Source organism: Macaca thibetana, chromosome 20, assembly GCF_024542745.1.
Source record: "Macaca thibetana thibetana isolate TM-01 chromosome 20, ASM2454274v1, whole genome shotgun sequence".
NCBI classification, from domain to species: Eukaryota; Metazoa; Chordata; class Mammalia; order Primates; family Cercopithecidae; genus Macaca; species Macaca thibetana.
The window spans coordinates 36,203,030-36,228,075 of NC_065597.1; the positions used below are offsets into that span (position 1 = coordinate 36,203,030).

Genomic DNA, 25,046 nt, shown 5'->3' on the forward strand with positions numbered 1-25,046 from the left:
GCTGAAATGGGAGGACTGTGAGGGCCTAGGATTTCAAGACCAGTCTGGGGAACATAGTGAGATCCTGTTTATACAAACACATTTAAAAAGGAAATAATTATACTACGAAATATCGTATATAATATATGGCACATATATACTACAAAATATTGTATATAATATCATCCCAAGTTTATACACGTGAATGAGAGATATGCTAAAATCAAAAAGAAGCATTGTCTGAGTGGTTGAGTTACAAGTGATATTCTAAATTTGATTGTTAAAATGGATTTTTAAATGATAGGATATGGGAAAATTTTAGAAGGAATTCCAAAAAATGCATAGCCCTTGCCTCAGGTAGTGGAATTATGAGTGAATTCTAGTTTGGCTCTATGTATTTTCATAGTTTTGTCTCTTCTAATTATTCCTAGTTGTTTTTGTTTTGTTTTCCAAATTTCTTACTGTACCCAAAGGGGAAGACATTGTAAATTTTCTCCACCAGCCTGGCATTGCCCTGACTCTTTCCTTCTTAGTGTCACTTCTCAGTGGGTATCATGACCAGTGCAAAGTGCTGAGGCACAGGGCCGGGCGGCCCGCGAGGCAGCGCTGAAGGGGCAGCGGTGTGTGGCTCCAATGAGCCAATCATTGGGAAACTGGCCTCTTCTTGGGGCTGGGACAGGAGAGCTTTGTTGCGGGGATAGGAGGGCAGAGCAGAAGGAGAGAGGACAGGGGAGAGGCAATGCCATCACCCTTGGTCAGCCTCTTCTTTTCTCTGCCAGGACTTTAATGCCTTAACACCCTAACACTCCCAGGCCAGGCAGGCAGCAAGACACATGGGGACAGTGAGATATAAAGCAGTGAGCGCCGCAGATTCCTGAGACACAAGAGGCAGATTGTTCCCTCTCTGCGTATGTTTGTATTTAAATAGCCTCACATTCAGACAAGAAACTTGGATTTGCTTCAGTGTTCTCAGGATGGGTGAGAAAAACACTGGAAATGCTCAAAACGAGGCAAAACAGAAGACACCTGTCAGGGTGGAGATGGCGTCCAAGTGAATGAATGTGAGACTGTTATCAGTGAATTGCATCCAGTGTAACCAGATGTAGAGAGATTTCTTGTGAGAATTCACCAGCAGGTAAAGGGGTTTATGAGGCTGAGTCAGTGTCCCCGCACTGGCAGTTATTTTAAATGAATTGACCCAGGATTTCCGCATTCATTCATTAAAGATTTGTTCATTGAACAAATATCTGGCTCAAATTCCAGTTCCACGTCAACCAGCTAGGCAGCCCGGAGCACGTCACTGAGCTTTCCTGTGACTCTGTTTCTCTACTGTGCTGACAGCCTGAGGTTTCCTGCAGAGCTGGAGACCTTGGTAGCCTCCAGGTGTGTGTCGGGCAACATGAACTGAGCATGAATCCTTGTCTTCTCAGATGCTGGAGCGCCCACCTACATGTATGAGTTTCAGTATCGTCCAAGCTTCTCATCAGACATGAAACCCAAGATGGTGATAGGAGACCACGGGGACGAGCTCTTCTCTGTCTTTGGGGCTCCATTTTTAAAAGGTAATGGCTCCTTGCTGTCCGTGAGCTTGGAGTTAGGAGACCTGGATTCCAGTCTTGGTGTGGGGGCTTCAGTAAGTTTCTCCTCTCCTGGTCTTAGTTTCCTGATTCTCTATAACAGGGTTGAACATCACTGGGTAGTCCCTGGGCTTCTTCCCACTCTAACACATGTGAGGTGGGGTGTGTATTCATGTGCCCTTTGCACAGACACTCAGAATCCTGGGCTGTGCCATTAACAAGATAGGCGGTGGGACACATGCCGGGCTCTGCTCTAGCTTGAGAAGCCACCAACCAATTTCCCTCTCCCAGGAGTGCTGAGAATATGACTGAGGGTGAGGTTAGAATTGGTGTTAACCCTGAGTCAGGTCTAATGTGTGTCTGTTTGTCTTTCTGTCTGTCTCTAACAAAAACTCATAAACCTTTAAATTTAATACATTTAATAATTGTTAATTTACAAATCTCAGGATGTATGAATTTGGAATAGGAGAGGAGACTTATTTTTAGTCTTTATTTATAGTGAACTATTATTTATAGGCAGCAAGGTGGCCATCCCGCAGGCTGGGAAGGTGCCTCTGGCCAAGCCCAGACACAGGCTCATCAAATGAGGAGGGTTTGCGTAGGAGCTTTATGTGAACGGATTGACTACACGTACGTGTTCAACAAGTTACAGGGGAAGCAATGGATATTCATGAAGACAGTCCTGACACATGTGTATTAAAAATGCATGTAACATGGCCCATGTTCACCTGGTGGTGGAGACCTAATATTTAAATATATTATAATTAGGGCCTATAAGTCCAAAGATCTTCTCAGGACATAAAGCCCAGCAAGTGAGCAGCCTCTGTACACCGGCCAGGTCCAGTGCATGGTTGGTGATGTTCCTATCTGGAGAAAGTTACTGAAATCAGTCTCTTATGCAATCAAAGCCGTAGTTAAGACTGGAGGGTCAGGGTTCTGTTTGTCTGCGTATCCCAGCTGCAGCCATTGTAATTGTTTTCATTTTGCTTAACTCCAAGCCAGTGCTTGTTTAGCTGCCAGAGAAACAGAAGCACCTCGTGGCAGTGAGAACAGAGTGGATTCTTTAAGGGTAGAGATGTAGGCCTGAACCCTTGCCTGACGTGGCCTTAGGTCTGATTTTTAATTTGGTGTCTTATTGCCAAAAAGAGTGTGTTCTGTCAGAATGATGACCTTTATTTTATTGCTGATGCTGGTCAGTGGTGTCTAAACCACAAAAGAGAGGGAGTATTATGAGGCGTGTCTGACCTCCTGTCTGTTCCCAGACAGGAACACAGTTGAAGGATTTTCTGGACTCCCCTTAGCCCAGAGAGGGTCTGTTCAGTCAGCTGGGGGTGTTAGGATTTTATTTTTAGACAATATTTTTACATTATACAGTGTACATTTTACATTACACAATATTTTTAAAAGTCCTCTCACAGTGTCTTCTAAACCTTAACTCTCAGCATTTACAGATCACATGGGACTCACCCCGCAGCTGCTCAGAACGCACCAGCGCCTCTGGGCATCTGACTGTGCATGCTTAGGAGCCTTGCAGTTCTGTTGTTTTCCAGAATGTGAATTGTGGGTGTGTGCTGGGGAGGGAGAAAAGACCCAAGAGAGAGCAACCCTGGGAGGTGGGGCTGCCATAGAGGAAACCCTGGGGTGTGGCATTGCCTGTGACCCTGAGCAGGGAGGAGGCAGGCAAGGGTCACAGGAGAGAAAGGCAGCCAGCACATGGAATGACGCATGCCCATTGCTGAGCCCTAAGCCAGATATAGTCAAAGGTAAAGCACACACAAATTCACCAGGATCTTCTAGAACTGCAGACCTCAGCTCAGTGGGTGTGGAGCATTCGCCAAGACTATGTTTCTAGCAGGTTCGCATGTGATGTTGATGCTGCAGGTCTGCGGATCACACTTTGAGTCACAAAGGCTTTTTTTCTTCTTCCCCACAGAGGGTGCCTCAGAAGAAGAGATCAGACTTAGCAAGATGGTGATGAAATTCTGGGCCAACTTTGCTCGCAATGGGTGAGGCTCTTGGCAAAGACAAAGCAGGACTGGTGAAGGTGGGCAGGGGTGGGGTGGGGTGGGGCATGCCTATTGGGAAGGGGCAGCTTCTAAGGTTCTAGTGGGATCAAACTTCTGACCCTGTGACCATAGCACTTTGACAATGAGAGCTCTCTACAAATGGAGAGGCCGCCCTGTGATAGTGAGCTCTCCATCTCGGGAGGTATACAAGCCTCTTGACAGTGATAACTTGGGCATCCTCACACATCTCAGAAGATCGTTGGGAACACACAACAGTTTTGGGGCAATTCTATTTGTTTCTGTTTCCAGAAACCCCAATGGGGAAGGGCTGCCCCACTGGCCAGAGTACAACCAGAAGGAAGGGTACCTGCAGATTGGTGCCAACACCCAGGCGGCCCAGAAGCTGAAGGACAAGGAAGTGGCTTTCTGGACCAAACTCTTTGCCAAGATGGCAGTGGAGAAGCCACCCCAGACAGAACACATTGAGCTATGAATAGAAGATCCAGACAGCCTCGGGGGCCTGGAAGAGCAAAGACTTTTGCGAAAGGGATTGCAGGTTCAGAAGGCATCTTACTGTGGCTGGGGAATTGTCTGGTGGTCGGGGGCAGGGAACAGAGGCCATGAAGGAGAAAGTTTTGTATTTGTGACCTCAGCTTTGAGAATAAAGTATCTCTTGAAGGCCAAAATAAATGCTTGTGTCTTATACTGGAGATTAATCCATTGTTCTCAGAGACAGAATGATGATGAAATAGGCAATGTGAGAAGGAAGGTGGTTCTGCTGGGGATGACCTGGCCTAAGGACGAGCAGAGCCCAGAGGGCTCAGCCATGGATGGTGCTCAGGGGAACTCTGGGCCTGTTGATCGTTTCTGGGCCCCCAACAATTTCCAACAATAGGAGTTGGGATGGCCAGAGTGTAGCATCCAGACCCTCTATTTGGAGCTGTCTGTGGAAATGGACATGGCCCAGGCTGAGAATGTGCCTGGATCCGGGAAGAGGGAGACATGCTGAGGTGATCCTGTGGTACTGTTGCATGGCATTTACTGACCCTTGCACAGCCCTGCAACACCTTTCTAGTATGTACACTAGCCTCCCACAACCCTACATGAGGCTAAGTCTTCCAACAACTGGCCTAAACTCCCTCTGTAGCCTGGACCACTTCTGGTGTGGGCAGTGACCACCTTGGAGTAAGTCTCCAGAGGGTCATCCTAATACTGTGTCTTTCAGAATCCCATGGGTGATTTCTGGATTCTGTTAGTACGCAGAAAGCTCTACAGCATGTCATTACTGCCTTATCAGCAAGAGGAAGCTGGATTGTCCTCAAAATTATAACTTTTCCTACACGAAAGAGCTGAAGTTGCAAGTTGAAATCGAAGGAAAGACAAGCACCTAGGGGGAGCAGTGGGATGTGAACACTGGCTTACTTCTCACCTGCAGGGAGGAGACGGGTTGACCTTAATGAGTAGAAATACTTTATGAATTTTAGTTTTAATCAGTGCTGAAGGCCAAGGCTTGCGCATGTGTGCAGGAGGGAGCAAACATCTTCTTGGGGCTGGGACGGGAGAGATTTGTTGTGGGGATAGGAGGGCAGAGCAGAAGGAGAGAGGACAGGGAAGAGGCAAGGTCACCCTTGCTCAACCCCTTCTTTTCTCTGCCAGGACTTTAACGCCTTGACACCCTAACACTCCCAGGCCAGGCAGGCAGCAAGACACATGGGGACAGTGAGATATAAAGCAGTGAGCGCCGCAGATTCCTGAGACACAAGAAGCAGATTGTTCCCTCTCTGCGTATGTTTGTATTTAAATAGCCTCACATTCAGACACGCAACTTGGATTTGCTTCAGTCTTCTCAGGATGGGTGAGAAAAACACTGGAAATGCTCAAAAGAGGCAAAACAGAAGACACCTGTCAGGGTGGAGATGGCATCCAAGTGAATGAGCAACCCTGGGAGGTAGGGCACATTGAATGATGCATGCCCATTGCTGAGCCCTAGGTCAGCTGTGCTCAATGGAAAAGTACACACACATTCACCAGGATCTTCTAAAATTGTAGCTCCCTGGGTGTGGAGCATGCGCCAAGACTTGTGTTTTCTAGCAGGTTCGCACGTGATGTTGATGCTGCTGGTCTGGGGATCACACTTTGAGTCACAAAGACTTTTTTTCTTCTTCCCCGCAAAGGGTGCCTCAGAAGAGGAGATCAGATTTAGCAAGATGGTGATGAAATTCTAGGCCAACTTTGCTTGCAATGGGTGAGGCTGTTACCTGAAGCTCTTATGACCCAGCAAAGCCACTCATAGGTATATATCCAAGAGAAATGCACTCATGTGGTCATTAAAAGATATGTCCTAGAACATTCTTCATAACAACACTATAATAGTCTAAAACTAGAGACTATCTATTATGGACTGAATTATGTTCCCCCCAAAATTCCTATGTTGAAGCTCCAACCCCTCATGTAACTTTATTTGGAGATAGAGCCTTTATGAAGTTAATTACAGTTAAATAGGTCGTAAGTGTGTGGCTAGCGTCCAGTGGAACTGGTGTCCTTATAAGAAGAAGAAACACCAGAGCGTGCGCTCTCTCTCTCTCTCTGTGTCTATTTCTCTGTCTCTCTCTCTCTGTCTCACTGCTCATGCACAGAAGAAAGGCCACATAGGACACAGTGAGAAGGCAGCTCTCTGCAAGCAGGAAGAGAGCCCTCACCAGGAAATGAGTCAGCTGGCACCTTGATCTGGAACTTCTAGCCTAGAGAACTAAGCAAACGTGAATTTTAGTTGATTAAGCTGACTCATTTCCTGGTGAGGGCTGTCTCCCTTGTTTGCAGATTGCTGCCTTCTCGCTGTGTCCTGGTCTGGAACTTCTAGCCTTGAGAACAGTGCAAATGTGAATTTCAGTTGATTAAGCCACCCAGTCTATGGTATTTTGTTACAGAATTCCGAGCAGACTAATACATTCTCCAAATGCCCTAAACCAGTAGAATGGATAAATTATGGCATATCCATACAATGAAAAACTATACAGCAATGATAACAAACTGCAGCCATATACAACAATACACGTGAATCTCCTAAACATAATATTGAGGGAAAGGAGCCAGATGCAAGAGTATGTGATGCTGTTCATATAAAGCACAAAACCTGGAAAAAGTAATATTGCTGTTAGACGTCAGGAATGTGATGACCATTTTGGGCAGATAGGCAAGGAGGGGGAAGTGAGCAGGGCCTGGAATTGAGCTCCATATGGCTTCTGGTATGCTGGTAATATTGTCTCTTGATCTGGGTCCTAATTACACAGTGTTATCAGTTAGTGAAATTACCAAGTCGTAATATATACATAGCGTGTATGTGTTTGTGTGAATGTGTATGTGTGTGTGTATATATATATTTCTTATATTATGTTTTATTCAATAAAAAACTTAAATGTTTGTACCAGACTTTAAGAACCTGTTATCTAATACAGGAGACAAGATTGATACAGATAAAATTACTGGTGATCATATAAATTATAGTTACAGGATAGAATATAAATGCTCAAACGCAGCAGTGATTTTAATCAGGACTTTATCATATGTACTAAGAGAAATCCAAATGAAACTTACCTAAAGCATATATTGAATAAATGTGGTCTCTCACATGAAAAGTTCAGGAGGTAAACAGAGCTTGAAACACAATTACATAAATAAATGTAATTAATGAAATAAATAGATTAGATAGATAATAGATAGAAGATAGATAATTGGTAGAAAGATGATAGATAGATAGACAGATACATAGATAGATAGATAGATAGATAGATAGATAGATAGATAGATAGATAGACAGACAGACAGACAGACATTTTATGGCATTATCTTCCTATAAAGAGAGAAGTCTGTTTCCTACAGGTCAAGGTAGAAAAGCTGTCCTCCAGGCACCCATGATATGCTCCAGCAACCTTGCCAACACCAGCCCTGCTGTCCGTGGGCTGGCCCCCTTGCCACCACTGCTCAGGGTTACACTTCCGCCCCGCTGTGGCTGGCCATCCGCTTTCGTAGCCGTCCTGTAATTTCAGACTTGAGCTCCACCCCATTCGTGGAGCACAGCAAGCTCTTGGCAATGAATTCCCTTGTATTTTGACACAATCATGGTGAGGTTTTTTTCTCCCCAGTCCTTCCCGTCCCAAGGAATAATGAGGCACATTATTGATAGAAATTTTTAGCAGAGCACATGGGGCAGGAATGAGTGGAATCTGTCCCTGCTTAGGGAAGGGAGTTTCATTTAGTAGGTGGGTTACCCGGGGCAGCACCAGGTGGGGCAGCTACCCAGGTACAGGGCCTGAGCCCGCTTCCCACCCTCCCCTGCAGCTCTGCTCTGGGGGAATTTTCTTTTTTCTTTTTTTTTTTTTTCAGACGGAGTCTCCCTCTGTCACCCAGGCTGGAGTGCAGTGGCATTATTTCCGTCACTGCAAGCTCCTTTTCCTGGCTTCACACCATTCTTCTGCCTCAGCCTCCCAAGTAGCTGGGACTACAGGTGCCCGCCAGCATGCCCGGCTAATTTTTTACATTTTTAGTAGAGACAGGGTTTCACCATGTTAGCCACGATGGCCTCGATCTCCTGACTTCGTCGTCTGCCCACCTTGGCCTCCCAAAGTACTGGGATTACAGGCGTGAGTCACCGTGCCTGGCCCTCTCCATTCTTTCTATCTATCCAATCTTTCTCATGGGCTCCCGATAGATGTCCATTGGGTAGAGTCTGTGAATGGAGTCAACTCCTCCTTGGGTCCATGGTTCCCAGAGATTTTATACTCTCACAGTGGCCCGCACTTGGCCTTCAGCACTTATTAAAATTCAGAGTATTTCTGCTTATTATGGTTACCCCGTCTCCTGCCTGCAGGTGAGAGGTAATGCAGTGTTCAAATCCCACCACTCCCCGAAGTGCTTGTCTTCCCGTTGATTTCAGGGTAATCATGTGCCTTGCAACTTCAGCTATTTGGTGCAGGAAAAGTTATGATTTTGAGGACAACGCAGCTTTCTCTTGCTGATAAGGCAGGAGTGACACTCTTTAGAGCTTTCTACATTCTAGCAGAATCCAGAAATCACCCCTGGGATTCTGAAAGACACAGTATTAGGATGACCCTCTGGAGACTTACTCCAAGGTGGTCACTGCCCGTAGCAGAAGTGGTCTGGATTACAGAGGGAGTTTAGCTGTTGAATGAGACAACCTCAGGGAGGGGTCTAGGAGGCTAGTGTACATACTGAGGAAGGTGTTGCAGACCTGTGCAAGAATCAATAAAGGCCATCCAACAGTGGCAAGGGATTACCTCGGCACCTCTGTCTCTTCCCTGATCCAGGCAAATTCTCAGCCTGGGCCACTTCCATTTCCATAGGCAGCTCCAAATGGAGGATAGGGATGCTGCACTCTGGCAATCCCAAATCCTATTGTTGGAAATTGTTGGGGGCCCAGAAACACCCAGCAGGTCCAGAGCTCCCCTGAGCACTGTCCATGGCCCAGCCTTCTGGTCTCTGCTCGTCCTGAAGCCAGGCAATCTCTAGCAAAGCCAACTTCCTTCTCATATTGCCTCTTTCATCACTTTCCTGTCTCTGAGGAGGATGGATTAATCTTCAGTACAAGACACAAGCACTGATTTAGCTATCGAAAGATCTTTTATTGCCAAAGCTGAGGTCACAAATAAAAAACTTGCTCCCTCATGAACTCTGCCCCCTGCCCCCTACCACCAGGCAATTCCCCAGCCACGGTAAGATGCCTTCTGAACCTGCAATACCTTTCGCAAAAGACCCCAGTCTTTGCTCCTGCAGGCTCCTGAGGCTGGATGGACCTTCCATTCACAGCTCAATGTGTTCTGTCTGGGGTGGCTGCTCCGCTGCCTTCTTAAAGAGGTTGGTCCAGAAAACCACTTCCTTGTCCTTCAGCTTCTGGGCCGCCTGGGTGTTGGCACCAATCTGCAGGTACCCTTCCTTCTGGTCGTACTCTGGCCAGTGGGGCAGCCCTTCCCCATTGGGGTTTCTGGAAACAGAATCAAATAGAATTGCCCCACAGCTGCTGTGCGTTCCCAACAATTTTCTGAGATGTGCGAGGATGCCCAAGTTGTCTCTGTCAAGAGGCTTGTATATCTCCAGAGAGGGGGAGCTCACTATCTCCAGGTGTGACCTCTCCAATTTTAGAGAGCTCTCATTGTCAGAGTGCTATGGTCACAGGGTCAGGAGACTGATCACTAGAACCTTAGAAGCTGCCCCTTCCCAATAGGCATGCCCTGCCCCTGATCCTCACCAGCCCTGCTCCATCTTTGCCACCAGCCTCACCCACTGCGAGCAAAGTTAGCCCAGAATTTCATCATCATCTTGCTGAGTCTGATCTCCTCTTCTGAGGCACCCTCTGTGGGGAAGAAGAAAAAAAGCCTTTGTGACTCAAAGTGTGATCCGCAGACCTGCAGCATCAACATCACATGCGAACCTGCTAGAAACATAGTCTTGGCGAATGCTCCACACCCACTGAGCTGAGGTCTGCAATTTTAGAAGAGCCTGGTGGATTTGTGTGTACTTTTCTATTGAGCATGGCTGACCTAGGGCTCGGCAATGGGCATGCATCATTCTGTGTGCTTGTCCCACCTCCCAGGGTTGCTCTCTCTTGTGTCTTTTCTCCCTCTCCTGCACACATCCACAATTCATATTCTGAAATATAGCAGAGCTCAAGGCTCCTAAGGGTGTACAATTGGGACATGCCAAGCAGAGCTAGTGCATCCTGAGTGGCCATGGGGTGAGTCCCATGTGATCTATAACAGCTGAGAGTTAAGGCTTAGAAGACATTGTGAAAGGATTTTTTAAAATATTGTATAATATAAACTAAAAATAAAATCCTAACACCCTCAACTCACTGAACTGACCCTCTCTGGTCTAAGGGGAGCCCAGAAAAGCCCTAAACTGAGTTCCTGCCTGGAAACAGACAGGCAGTCAGACACACCTCATAATATCCCTTCCCTTTTGTGGTTTAGACACCACTGGACCAACATCAGCAATAAAATAAAGGTCATCATTCTGACAGAACACACTCTTTGTGGCAATAAGACACCAAATTAAAAAAAGATCTAAGACCATGCTGGGCAAATGTTCAGGCCTGCATCTCTACCCTTAAAGAATCCACTCTGTTCTCACTGCTGCAAGGTGCTTCTTTTTCTCTAGCAGCTAAACCAGCACTGGCCTGGAGTTAAGCAAAGTGAAAACAATTACAATGGCTGCAGCTTGCAGACACGTATGAACAGAACCCTGACCTGCCAGCCTTAACTATGGCTTTGATTGCATAAGAGACAGATTTCAGTAACTTTCTCCAGATAAGAACATCATCAACCATGCACTGGACCTGGCCAGTGTACAGAGTCTGCTCACTTGCTGGGCTTTGTGTCCTGAGAAGACCTTTGGACTTACAGGCCCTAATCGTAATATAATATTAAGTCTCCATTACCAGGTGAACATGGGCCACGTTACATGCATGTTTGTTTAATACACATATGTCAGGACTATCTTCATGAATATCCATTGCTCCCCCTGTAACCTGTTGAACACGTATGTTTAATCAATCCATTTACGTAAAGCTCCTACGCAATCCCACCTCGTTCGATGAAACTGTGTCTGGGCTTGGCCAGAGGCACCTTCCCAGCCTGTGGGATGGCCACCTTGCTGGCTATAAAGCATACCAAAAATAAAGTCTCCTCTCCTATTCCAAATTCATACATCCTACGATTTAAAATTAACAATTATTAAATATATTAAATTAAAAGGCTTATGAGTTTTTGTTAGAGACAGACAGAAAGACAAACAGACACACATCAGACCTGACTCAGAGTTAACACCAATTCTAACCTCACCCTCAGTCACATTCTCAGCACTCCTGGGAGAGGGAAATTGATCGGTGGTTTCTCAACCTAGAGCAGGGCCCTGCATGTGTCCCACCACCTATCTTGTTGATGACACAGCCCAAGATTCTGAGTGTCTGTGCAGAGGCCACCTGAATACACATCCTCCCTCAGGTGTGTTAGAGCAGGCAGAACCTGGGGGACAACCCAATGACATTAAACCCTGTCATAGTGAATCCTGCGGGACACCACCCCACACCTGTCTTGTTGATGACACAGCCCAGGATTCTGAGTGTCTGTGCAGAGGTCACATGAATACACATCCCCCCACACATGTGTTAGAGCAGGAGGAAGCCCAGGGACTACCCAATGATGTTCAACCCTGTTATAGAGAATCAGGAAACTAAGACCAGGAGAGGAGAAACTTGCTGAAGCCCACCACACCAAGACTGGAACCCAGGTCTCCTAACTCCAAGCTCACGGACAGCAAGGAGCCATTACCTTTTAAAAATGGGGCCCCAAGGATGGAGAAGAGCTCGTCCCCGTGGTCTCCTATCACCGTCTTGGGTTTCATGTCTGATGAGAAGCTTGGACGATACTGAAACTCATACATGTAGGTGGGTGCTCCAGCATCTGAGAAGACAAGGATTCATGCACAGTTCATGTTGCCCGACACACACCTGGAGGCTACCAAGGTCTCCAGCTCCGCAGGAAACCTCTGGCTCTCAGCACAATAGAGAAACAGAGTCATGGGAAAGCTCAGTGACGTGCACTGGGCTGCATAGCTGGCTGAGGTAGAACCAAAATTTGAGCCAGATATTTGTTCAATGAACAAATGTTTAATGAACGAATGTGGAGACCCTGGGTCAATTCATTTAAAATAACTGCCAGTGCAGGGACACTGACTCAGCCTCATAAACCCCTTTGCCTGCTGGTGCATTCTCTCTCAAGACAATCTCTCTACATCTAGTTACACTGGATGTACTTCATTGATAACAGACTCACATTCATTCACTTGGACATTTTCCAAGTGTTTCCAAGCATTTCAGTGTTTCTCTCACCCATCCTGAGAAGACTGAAGCAAATCCAAGTTTCTTGTCTGAATGTGAGGCTATTTAAATACAAACATAGGCAGAGAAGGAACAATCTGCCTCTTGTGTCTCAGGAATCTGCAGCACTCACTGCTTTATATCTCACTGTCCCCATGTGTCTTGCTGCCTGCCTGGCCTGGGAGTGTTAGGGTGTTAAGGCGTTAAAGTCTTGGCAGAGAAAAGAAGGGGCTGAGCAAGGGTGACCTTGCCTCTCCCCTGCCCTCTCTCCTTCTGCTCTGCCCTCCTATCCCAGCAACAAAGCTCTCCTGTCCCAGCCCCAAGAAGAGGCCAGGTTCACAGGGATTGGCTCACTGGAACCACACATCGCTGCCCCATCAGGGCTACCTGGTCCTGTGCCTCAGCACTTTGCATTTTCCACCTCTGACTTAATCTAAAAATCAGTTTGAAAATCCATTTTAAAAATCGGATTTAAAACTTCACTCATAACTCTACCACAGAGAACACTTCTTTTTTTATTTTAGCATATCTCTTTTTTATGTATATAAACTTGGGTTGATATTACACGTGTTGTTTTGTAATATACTACCATCACATTTTAAAAACAATTTTTTTGTAGAGACAGGGTCTCAGTATGTTGCCCAGGCTGATCTTGAAATCCTAGGCTCTCACAATCCTCCCACCTCAGCCTCCCAAATTGCTGAGAGTATTGGCATGAGCCACCACCTCCAGTCATCATTTCTTAACATCCTTAAATATTCATCCACGGCCGGGCGCGGTGGCTCAAGCCTGTAATCCCAGCACTTTGGGAGGCCGAGATGGGCGGATCACGAGGTCAGGAGATCGAGACCATCCTGGCTAACACGGTGAAACCCCGTCTCTACTAAGAAATACAAAAAATAGCCGGGCGAGGTGGCAGCGCCTGTAGTCCCAGCTACTCGGGAGGCTGAGGCCGGAGAATGGCGTGAACCCGGGAGGCGGAGCTTGCAGTGAGCTGAGATCCGGCCACTGCACTCCAGCCTGGGCTACAGAGCGAGACTCCGTCTCAAAAAAAAAAAAAAAAAAAATTCATCCACAAAAGGATTTAACAATGGGAGCTCACGCATCCCTAACCTCATGCCCCACCCACACATGTCATTTCAATGTGAGAATGAAGAAGAATTTATTCACTAGTCTTCGTCAGCCTCCTTCACTGCACCCTCGGCTCAGCGGGAAACGCACTTGTGAAGATGCCATCTTTCTGTGGCTCTGTAATCCTCCTGTTAAATGGCTGCTTCAATGTCAAGCAAAACTTGCTAAAAGGAGGGTTTGACCTTGCCTTTGCCCTCAAAAATTTTCCAAAGGAACTCAGAGCCAACCATAGAAGAAAGAGCTTTGGGGAATGAGAGAACTTATTATAGGCAGCATGCTGCCCAAAACGTATTTTGTAAAACCTTTTTGGCTAAAGCCATTGATATTCATACAATTCCTAGAGTCACAACACAAGTCTTGAGAGGAAAGTAGGGCACAGTTTTTCCCAGTGACAAATAGGCACAATAAGAGAAGCAGAGACAATGAAAGACGTGTCATGAAAGACATGCAAATGAAAACAGGGTGATGTGCTTCTTTTTGGTGGGGAAAATTGGCAGCATTAACTTTTAATCTTAGTATCCCAAATGAGAAAGGAAATTAAGAAATCCACATTCTTAATTCTGGAATGCAAATTTGCATTATTTGCCAAGAGTTCTAAAATATTTCTAAGGTCCAGCCTAGTTATTCACTTCTAAAAATAATGCTAGGAAAATTATTAGACATGTGGTTGGAGATTTATAAACATCAGGCTGAGCTCAGTCTTATTGTAGCATCAGAATGTGAGCAGCCAGGCTAAACATCTAATAGGATAGGAATATTAAAGGCTATTTAATATAGCCATTTCACGCAATAAAGAATGGTTTGATGAGCTTTTATCAACCTTCAGAAAATCCTCACAACATACTGTTCTATGAACAAAAGCAAAATAGAAAATTGATTTTTAAAGTATATAGGACATGAAAAATATTTAGAAGAAAGCACAAAAAAATGTATATCACTTGCCTCCAGGTGGGGGAATTAGGAGTGATATCTAGTTTCTTCTTTATGGATTTCCATATTTTTGAAACTTTCTGCATATTAACTTTATCATATTAACTTTATATTCAGAAGTGTTGTTTTTATCAAAAAGAGTGAGACACGACAATAAGGGAAAGTTGATAAAATATGTGTCTTCCTGGAAAAATAAAAACAACACTGAACTCAACGTCATGGGAAATCAGATGAAAAACGGAGGCTCAGTATTGCTCAAACCATCAGAGGATGGAGATGGGAACACTATATATAGATCAGACGCAGAGCATGGGGCAAAGCCAAGTGAGAGTTACGAGCACCTGCCCCTTCCTGTGCAAAGGAGTGTATGGGCACCTGCTAGATCAGCCTTAGTTAGTTTTTATCATGCTTATGAAGTTCTGCATTTAAAAATCCTTCCAGCATGGTTAGAGAGAGGACATTTCCTGGCTTGCAGACTAGGTGAATGACAGCTGAAAGAAAAAGAGGAGTCCTGTGAGCCTCCTCTAGTTTGCACCCAGGAGAGGACACTCCTCTCTAGTGAGCCCACGCATCCCTAACCTCACGCCCCACCCACACAGCCTTGGGTCAGTGGTAGAAGGTCCTGCATAGACCCTGCCCTGGACCTGTGCTTGCCCATTACTGCACACACCGAGATAGACAAAAGCCAGTCTCAGACATTGCCATTCTTCAGACCACCTCCCCCACACCTGCCACAGCTCTTCCTTTTGGCCTTCTTGGTCCTTGACGATGCTTTGGATCCCATGCAGTGCTCCCAGTCTTTCCCCAGCTCCAATACTTAACAAACTTTCTTGCAGCCGGCTTGGACCTTAAAAACCTTCCACAACTCATCTTTCAATATTTGTCCTACAGCAGCCCTATGTGATAACACCAGGCATGGAGCCCTTGCAGCAGATGCTGTCAGTGTCTCACCCATATCCCCTCTTCCTGGGCATGCCAACCTGACTTCCACCTCCAGCATCTGTAGGGCCGGCCTGAGGCCTTTTTCTGGTCATAAGAGACTACTCTGCCCTTGTGTGCAGCAGGTCAAAGTCACAGGCAATAAACAACTCCTTGCAAGAGCCTTTAACCAATCACAAGTGGAAGCTGGTGGATAAATACCCCGGCTCCCTTGCCACTTGCCACTCAGATGGGATGCCCCTGAGCACTGTATTCTCCATGTTTCCTTGAGTTTCCCAGCTCCAGTTGTCCACAGTGGATATTCTCTTGGCAATGCATCATGGATTGGATTCCATCTCTTTCCTCTCTCACTTCCCCACATCCCTATTGCTGTTATCTGGGATCATCACTTTAAAAAAACACTTGCCTCTGGATTTTTCTTCTCACAATCTGCTACTGGCACAAACCAAAATAAGACATCACCTCACTCCACGCCATATGGAATCAGCCTTTGAGGCCTGACCCTCGGCTGTTTCCACGACTGTCTATGCTGGGAGGCAGGTGAGTCAGACACAGAAGCTGGTGGGGTCCATGTCCCTCCCCTGTTCGACCTCTGGGACTCACCTCTGTGGTGCCGGGCCACAATCACAGATGGGACACCGAACATTACATCCCCCATTAAGTCCAGGAACAGGTCTTTCTTTTTGACAGGGTCATCTGTTCCTCCTAAGTACTTCTCAGTGGCTTCTGGAATCAGTTCCTTAGGAATGTGCTAAAATAGATCAACAAAGTGACCACCACCCCGTGGTGAGCGATGCAGTTTCTCCAGCCCACCAGGAAGGCCTGCCTCAATGGTGAACCTTGCAAGCCCTGTGCAACTCCCCGCTAGGATGGAAAGTGAAGTGGGGAAGGTGGAAAGATGGGTGAAACCCTGAGGCCCCAGTCTTCTTTTTGCCATTTAATTGCTCTATGATTTGAGCAAGTCCTTGTCCTTCTCTGGGTCTCAGCCAATTCCCATGATTCCTAGACTCTTACAACAAGGGGATAGGACTTCCACAAGAGTGACATGGCTGTCTTCTGGTCCAGTTTCCCTTCGGAGAGTGGATAGCCCATCAACTGTTAAAAAAAATTAAGCATTTATGAATCATTGGGAATTAATGAGGAGAATCAAACTGACCAACCAACCAAACCAACGCAGACTGAAAGTCCTCTAATTTTGGGGGTTTCTAAGGGCATGAGTTTTTACTGAAATGGGCAGAATCAATGAATCAAATGGGCTTATATCCAGAAACTCAAGCATCACAAAAATTACAAAAAAAAAAAAACAAAAAAAAAAACAAAATTGGAGAAGTTGTAGAAAAAGTTGGAAAAATGTGCAGTGTGTGTGTGTGTGTGTCTCTGTGTGTGTGTGTGTGCATGTGTGTGTCTCAGGTTGGGATCCCCACAGTGGTCAGTGATATGGAGAGGCAAGGTGTCTGCCAGGCCAGTGTGGAATACAGGGCTCTGGGAAGAGGACATAGATGTCCCAAGTACTACCACGTGTCACAGATGACACTGAAAGCCTTAGATACTGCCTTCATGGCTTTGGTCTCTGGCAGAACCTCTGAAATCCTTCTGAGGGGTGAACTTCATATCTCTTCTCATAAAACAACTCTGCCCAAACCTCTGCACTCAGAGACGACCAAACTCTAGCATTGCTTCTAGCAGCTTAAGGCTGTGTCCCTAGAATGACCCCAGTATTCTTAACATACATGCCTGGGAAGGCTCAGCCCTGTCAAGACAATTTACTCTGCACCAGCCAAAACCTAGAGAGAAGCTGACACGCCCCTGAACCCAACTAGAGCAGTTACTCTAGAAACCTGAAATGATAAACACTTTCTCTGCCCTTTGGGATGTGAATCTACCACCCAATCCTGTTTCCCTGAGGACCTGAGAGCCTTCTCTTTGCAATGCAAGCATTCAGGGAGCTCACTCCTGATCTTCCCAGTGCCTGTGGAAAGAGTAGAGGCTGACTTCAATGGAAGCTTCCTGCAGTCTAACGCATGGCTTCCTGTCCTGAAGATAAGAGAAGTTTGTTTCTGCCCCAGGTGAGCCAAGATGAAGACATCCAGGTGGTCTAGTCACATGGACCAAGACCCTCTCCACAACCCACAGTGCCTTTCCCTTAGCACGCTCAGCCTTTAAAACAGCACCAGGGGTTAGTTTTGGGGATTTGAGTCCAATCCATACTGGACTCTTCTTTCCCTGCGCAATCATGTTACCGAATAAATTCTGTCCTACTGCTTTAATCATGGTCAGTTTTGTGTGTCCTCGACTGGAAGGAGAACACTTTTTTTGCTTTTAGAAGTCAATCTTTTTTTTTTTTCATTTTTTCCCCCAACTTGTATTTTAGATTTGGGGGTACATGTGCAGGTTTGTTACATGGGTAAATTGTGTCTCTGGAGTTTGCTGTATGGATTATTTTGTCACCACGTATTGAGCATAGCACCTGATTAGGTAACTTTTCCATTCTCACCCTCCTCTGTCCATCATCTCTCAAGTAGACACTGGTATCTACTGTACACTAGAAGTCAATGGTAAATCAAAAGAAGCCACTTTCTTTGGATCTTTTCAATGAGGTGATGGAAGACCACGAGTGATTTATGGGGGAACTATGCATACCCAGCCAGAGGTGGGAAGCCAGAAAGCCCCTGACTGCCTCTCCAGACTCCTCAGCTCCTTCCCCCTCCTAGGCTCCCTCAGTTTTCACATATGCACAGTTATTTTCTTTACTGGCCCTCCTAGCACAGACACTTCAGGATTCTTCAATAGGAAGACAATCAGAGAGTCTGGGGAGAGAGGATCCCAGAGCTCTGAAACCCCAGTGACAACTGTCCCCTCCTGGGGAAGGTTTCCATGGAAGTGGTAACTCCTACTGAAGGGAACAGCTGCCCAGGACTCAGAGTGGTGCTTGGAGAGGGAAACACTCCTGGGACCAGAGACAGGAGGGCTGATTTGGGTGGGTGAGTCCCTCCAAGAGGCCTGTGCCTTCTCACCGTTGGAAGAAACCAGCCAAATTCCTTCTTGTTAATTCCGATGATGTAGGGGACAGTGAGGAACTTCCTTTCAGCTTGAAGCTCCTCAGGTGTTTTTGGCAGCACCACTCCATCAATCACGGTGGGCGTGTGGGGGTAACTCTGGGGGAGAGAGCAGCACAGCGCCTGTGATTTTCACCCAAGGTCACACTCATGTCCCCAACTCTGCCTGTCTGAGGGTGAGACCCGCACCCCAGACCGGCGTGACCATAGGCCATGGCTACACACGCTCAGGGTCCTAACTAAGGAGGGTAGGTGTGTGGCTCAAGGGTAGAACTTCAGGCAGAGGCTGACACTGGTCAGATGATGAGGAGAGGATGAAATCTTCACTCAGACTGAAATACATGTATTATCTATATAAAATTACATGTCTATGTATTTCAATTTGAAGCGCATGCATTTCCCTCTCTCCGTCCATAGTTGATTTTGGGTAGTCCTGGCAGTTGCTTCTGATAAAACTCCCATGAGTGCTGAATTAGAGAATAAAGAGTCATCACTCAAAGGGGAAATACTGGGTTAGATTCTTGCAAACCTCTGGTCACAATATTTTCATCAACCTTCCTTTATGTGTGGTTTTCTGTTGAAAGACACTTTACATAATATATAAGTCTTACAAAGAGTGAATTATAAGTAGGGTTGTTTTTAATAAAACACCAGCTGGAAAGCCCTTCCCATTTTTGTGACCCTGGGTAACACGACTTCAAATTTCCTTAGTTTTCAACTTCACAACAGTGCTGTCCACCCTGCTTTTTAAAAATTCCTTCATCATCTCATGAATCTCCCAATGTAGTTGCTTTTCCATCTTTCCACATCTCCATCACACACAGTAGGTGTTACTTTAGCACTTCCCATCACAGCCTCACGTATGAACTGGCCAATTTCCTCCTTCTTTTCCTGGATGTGCAGTTTTGCAGATTTTTCAACACTGAATGCACGGCCAGCAGTACTACTGAAGCTTGTCTTACACAGGGGCCTTCCCCGTAAGGCACAGCACAGCCTGTTTAGCTCAGGAATGCCAGACAGCAGCGCTACTCTTGGGGGCTACTCTTAACAGTGACATCACCACAAAAAGCACAAAAATGCAGAACACATGGCACTAAATAGACCGCGAAGAGGATACTTGTTAGCATAAGAGATGAAACAAGAAGACAAAGGTCGCCTCGCCGGATCTTAGATGGAACGTGCCCATCATGCAAATCCAGTTTCCCCTGCTCTGTGCCTGCCTGTGTGTGACCATGAGAGTGCCACCAGTATCGATTTGGGGGTTACAAGGAAATTTTAGTAAGCAGGTGAATTTCTAAATGCAGAATCTGTGATTAATGAGGAGAGATTGTGCTATCCATCTGTATTTAAATAAGAACTGATGTTGATCCATGGGTGGCTTTGAAGAGGTACTGAACCCTCATCACTCGAGGAGCCTAGACTAGGATGTGATGCCCTATTAGAGAGAAAATCATGAATAAAAGAATCAGTGATGAACTCACAGTATATTGATCCATATCCCCATTTTAGGTTTTACCTTTGATAAATAATTTATATATGGTCACAGATTAGAGAGAGCCTAACTCACATGTTGCCATCAGGGCAGCTGGTTCTGGGTACAGTTATATATTTATATCTCATATTTAGTCACAATGGTGTTAAAAACGGAGCATGGACATTGAAAGCACATTAACACCACCTGAAGCCTGGCTCTGCTACTTACTGGTTGGGTTTCACCTGTGTGGACCCCAGTTTTCTCATCTAAGAGGTGAGTTATTGTGAGGATTAAATGGCTGAACACATGTAAAATACTTAGCACAGCACCTGGTGTCTGGAAGGGCTGAATGAATGTTAGGTATTACTTGTTAGCAGGGTTGCTGCGGGTCCCTCTCAGAGACATCAGTCCTCTGTGCCATCTTCCCAGTTCCACGCCCCATGGGCTGTATTTCCCTCCTGGAGATCAGATGGAACTGGACAATTCTTAGCCTTTGAGACCCTATGGCTTCCAGGACCTTTGGTCTGCTCTACAAAAGCCAATGACTGACGAGGTAGTTCAGGCTGCCTGGGGGAGATGTTCTGTAAAGTGAACCAGACCCAGCTGGACAAGGTGCAGATCCTAACCCAATATGGCTGACAATGCAGAACAGGATTGGGGTGCAAGTCTGGGTGCCTTGAGAGGCTGTGCAGTTCAGGCAGGGCTGCCATGGGAGGCCAGCAAGACCAGCCCCTCTGAAAGGAAGATGCAAGGCAGGCTACATGGAGGAGGCACTGCCCGCCTGCAGTGGGCTCTGGGCAGTGAATGATATTGACAGGTGAGGAAAGGAGTGAGAATTTCTAAACAGTGGGAACTGCATGAGCAAAAGAATACAGGTGTCTCTGTGCAGGGTCAATTCCAGAAATACCCAAGAGTCCTGGGCTTGGACGGATGCCGTGGGGCAGGGTCTAGAGAGAGGGACAGGTGCAGAGCCTACCTTCTGCACAGTCTGGCACATAGCGCGCATGCAGGTGTGTTTTGAAGGACTAACTTCATGGAGGGAAGGGGATTTGTCTCATAAGGAAGATCAGGCTTTTAAGAAGTGAGGGTGACATGCTCTATCTCTGTTAAGGAAGGCCAGTCTGGCTGCACCATGAGACATGGAAATGGGGAGGGGATGTGAAGTACAGGAGGATAAAAGTTGAGGAGAGAGACAGGATTGCCCCATTTGGGTGGTAGCCAAGTGGGAAGACTGCCATCAGCAACAATGACAAGTGATTGTTGTCCACTCAGAGTTTGCAAGTGATTGCCCTGTGTGGGCATGACCCTGCTTGTGTCAGAAAGCTCAGGGCATCCTCTACTCCTCTCCCTTTCTTACCCCTTGCATCCTGTCCATCAGGGAATCCTCTCAGCTATTCCTTCAAAGATATCCAGACTCCAACCACTCCTCCCATCCCCACTACTACAGCCCTAAGCAGCCAGGAGCCCTTGCCTGGATTATGGCAATGCAGTGGCTGCCCAGCTGGTCAGATGCATCCACTCTGCCCCTTTCCTACAGTCTATTTGAGCACCAGGGGCAGAGACCTTTGTGAAATCTAATATCATGTGACTCCTCTGTTCAAAACCTCCAAAGGCTTCCCACCTTGCTCTGAATCCAAATTCAACTACTTTAAATGATCCCTCTCCCACTTCCCATTACCTCTTGACCCTCAAGCCAGTCTGTCCCCACACTCGGTCCTCTCCAGCTAGACCTGCCACTTCCGTCAGGGTCTTTGCAGTGGCTGTTCCCTCTGCCTGGAATAGGCTTCTCCAGGTTTCCTGACAGCTGGCTTCCTGCCTCCTCCAGAGCTTGGCTCAAATGCCACCTTCTCATTGAGCCATTCCAGGATCCTGCTACTTAAATGGAAACCACCTGCACTAGGCCTGCCACTAGTCTTCCCGGCTGTGTTACCCAGGTGAGTCACTGCCCCTCTCTGGGTCTCAGTATCAAGCACACAGGAGTTACTATAATTACCCGAGAGAGGATTCTTTCACTCACAGTTAACCGGAGCTTAAAGGTGCTAAGACTCAAAACCTGTAATCAAGAAACAAAAGGTCTTTACCTTTCTGGGGTCTCCATGTAACTGCAGAGTTAAGAATTTCTGTGAAGACAAAGACAGTGAGAGGCTTCCCAGGAGAACACTGAGCTGGGTGACTGGGGCAACAGAGGTGTCAGGTTCTCCCTCTTGGTGCCAAGCTGGCTGGGCCCAGAGGAAGTGGGCAGGACTCTGGCTCTGCTAGGCCTGAGCACAGGGTGAAGGCATAGAATGGAGGGGTGGGCACCAGCATGGGAAGGATGGGCCAGGGACTCTGAGCCAGGGTTGCTAGAGCTCTGGATAGGACACCTGCTTTTGGAGACTGCCCTATCCCCCATCCCTCTCCCCTTTCTGTTCCCCGGGGAAGAACATCCCCATTCTTTTTCAGGAACCCCTTTCTTCCCCTATCGCTCCATGAATTCAGGTATCTATAAGATACCTGGGGTGCTCCATCTCCCTGATCGCGGATACTAGTGCATGGATAGGCATACACCCATGACAGTCCAATAAAGTTTACCACAGAACTTTTGCAGGAATTATTTGGAAAAAGGGTTTCTAAGTAGATAGGATATAACTCTAGAGCACGGTTGTCTTTAACCTTCCCAGGAGACATATCCGCCTAAGAGTGAAGCCAACACAGAGTTGTGCAAAGAGAAAAGATAGAGAATGGTAGATTCTCAATAACATCCTATAGGCATCTGGATCCAGCAATGCCTGAAGCTCTCAACTCCTGAGTTATTCAGTTAACATGAGGATGCTATTCCAACACATTCCTTTTTCCATTCAAGGCACCTTGGGGGAGTTTTCTCATCTCCCATTACACAGCTCTGACTCATACAACACACTGAAACTCACCCTACCCCATGCTTCTCTTTGGTGTGTGTTCACGAAGATTGCAGTCGTTGTAGCATTGCACTGTAGCTCACATGTCTGACCTGTTCACAGGAAGTAACCAGTGCAGGTCTCTCCATTAAGGATTGTAGTCCCACTAGCTAGGGGGGTGTGTGTGTGTGTGTCTGTGTGTGTGTTTGTGTGTGTCTCTGTGTGTGTGTTTCTCTCTGTGTGTGTTTCTCTGTGTGTGTGTCCAGTGTGTGTACTGGAGGCAGTGGGTAATCATGGAGGTACTTCCACAAGATCTCAGAAAATCTCAGAAGGATGTCCCAGAATCTTAGGGCTGGATTTTCCCAAAGTCACCAACTTTTTCCTTTTAAGCTGAGTCATCTGATGCCACATGCAGAATTGCTGGAATATTTGCCTCCTAACAGGCATTAGAAAACAGGTGTGTTTTAATTCCTTGAACACTTTGATCATTTAGAGCCTGAGCCAAGACTTAAGCTCCAAGACCACATTGGACTCAACCCATGGAAACACAAGCAGAGTCCAGTGGTAGAGGCTGGCCCTGAGACCCAGGAGTAGCCTCAGGTCCAAGGAGAGAGACCAGGCAACTCCTGAGCTTGGAATTCACACCCTTCCCCCTCAAAGGGAATAGTTCCCAATGGCCCTGGGTGCTGTGTCATCTGGGTGTTTGTCCTGCTGGGCTTCCCCGTGATAAGCGACTGCCACAGCCATCCATGAATCCTAAAGATCCCCAAGTCCTAATATGTGAGGACAGCAGGAATGGCAGAAGATATTCTAGACCTGCAGGTGTGGGTTCTGGGTCCTACAGTGTTGCCTCTGACTAACTGGAACCGTGACATGAGCCAATTACAAAATTCATCTGTCTTTGTTACCTCTTTTAAAATGGGCACAATGATCTCAAAGCTGAATTTCTCAAGAAAGATAAGGTGGAATCAGGGTTAAGGGCATGAACTCCCAAATTCCTCTGTCTGGTCTCAAACCCGGCTCCTCCACCTTCCCTGTGAAGCATCCCTGATGACTATAATGAATGCGTCCCCTCTGTGCTGCCACCATACTCAACCTGTGAAGTATACGAATGTGTTTCTCTCTGGATAGTTCCTTGTGAGCGGGGAATATGTCCCCTTCATGTCTGTTTCACTACCTCTAACACCCGCCCCTACATACTTATCATGGATGGATGGGTGGATAAATGGTGGAATGGATGGGTTCGCCAATACCTGGAGTACAGTTGAATTGGATGGATACATGAATAGATGGGTGAAAACTAACAGATAGGTGATAACTGGATTGTTGATTTTGGAGGAATGGATGATAGAGTTAAGATATATGGTGGCTGGATGATGCATGAATAGTGGATAGATTGAAAATAGATAGATAAAAAGTTGTGAAGAAGTTGATGTTAGATTGATAAAAAGATATCAGTGAATTGGATGAATTAGTGAACAGATAGATTCATAAGAAGATCATAGTGGATGGATTCATGATTGAGTGGGTGGATGACTATCCTAGAATGAAAATTGAGTCAGAGTCTCAGAAAATCTAGAAAACTGGACCACTACCAGGTCTAATACTGAGAGTTTTTAAGTCAACGAAAATAAATTGTGACAGCTTTCTGAAAATCTTTGAGCTTAATATCTCCATTCCCCAAATTCAGGATGATGGTGTCCCCCTGGAATATGTAGTTTAGTTTCTCAAAAATACATCTGAAAACAAGAATGGCAAAATATTAAATTTTGGTCAAATGTCAAATTTGGTCAATTTTTTATCATGTTGTTTTTGGACTTTTTTTTTTTTTTTAACATTTGTGCCTTTTTTCAATAAAAAAGAACAAATTAGATTCCCCGTTTAGATACTGAGACTCCAGAGACTTGAAAAATTGTCCCAGGTAACTGTCCCAGGGCAAGAGGACAGCTGAAATGAAGAAGTCTGGGACCAAGTTTACAGGATTTGGGCTACAGGAGCAGGCAACTTAACCATTTTCGATGTCGTCTCCAAGAGCTCCTCTTCCGTCTTCTGTCGCAGACACTGAACCATGACAGCTGAGGTGGTGGTTTGACACCCAGCAGTGTTAGCAATTTTCTGCAAAGATCACAGGCAACAATAGAGTTCAAGAGTGAAGTCCTTTCCCCCCATCAATATGGAAAAACGTGTT

At 46.3% G+C, this 25,046-nt stretch overlaps 3 protein-coding genes across 5 annotated transcripts in view; 2 read left to right on the forward strand and 1 right to left on the reverse strand.

Moving 5' to 3' along the window:
- LOC126943835 (liver carboxylesterase 1-like) overlaps window positions 1-4,131 on the forward strand; it is a 32,631-nt gene extending 28,500 nt beyond the window's left edge. For all 3 annotated transcript variants that reach the window (XM_050772931.1, XM_050772929.1, XM_050772930.1), the window contains 3 exons: window positions 1,410-1,541; window positions 3,490-3,562; window positions 3,872-4,131. In XM_050772931.1, the coding sequence (XP_050628888.1) occupies window positions 1,410-1,541; window positions 3,490-3,562; window positions 3,872-4,055 (389 nt within the window). In that variant the 3' untranslated portion in view covers window positions 4,056-4,131. The remainder of the gene's footprint in view (window positions 1-1,409; window positions 1,542-3,489; window positions 3,563-3,871) is intronic.
- Window positions 1-4,240, forward strand: part of LOC126943833 (liver carboxylesterase 1) — a 133,084-nt gene extending 128,844 nt beyond the window's left edge. Inside the window, exon 15 of the transcript XR_007721871.1 lies at window positions 4,119-4,240. The gene's annotated coding sequence lies outside the window, so the exon portion shown is untranslated. The remainder of the gene's footprint in view (window positions 1-4,118) is intronic.
- LOC126943848 (liver carboxylesterase 1-like) overlaps window positions 1-25,046 on the reverse strand; it is a 123,567-nt gene that overhangs the window by 84,350 nt on the left and 14,171 nt on the right. Inside the window, exons 7-11 of the mRNA XM_050772994.1 lie at window positions 24,869-24,973; window positions 22,064-22,102; window positions 18,467-18,607; window positions 16,467-16,547; window positions 16,056-16,203 (exon numbers count right to left, since the gene is read on the reverse strand). Coding sequence (XP_050628951.1) covers window positions 16,056-16,203; window positions 16,467-16,547; window positions 18,467-18,607; window positions 22,064-22,102; window positions 24,869-24,973 — 514 coding nt within the window. The remainder of the gene's footprint in view (window positions 1-16,055; window positions 16,204-16,466; window positions 16,548-18,466; window positions 18,608-22,063; window positions 22,103-24,868; window positions 24,974-25,046) is intronic.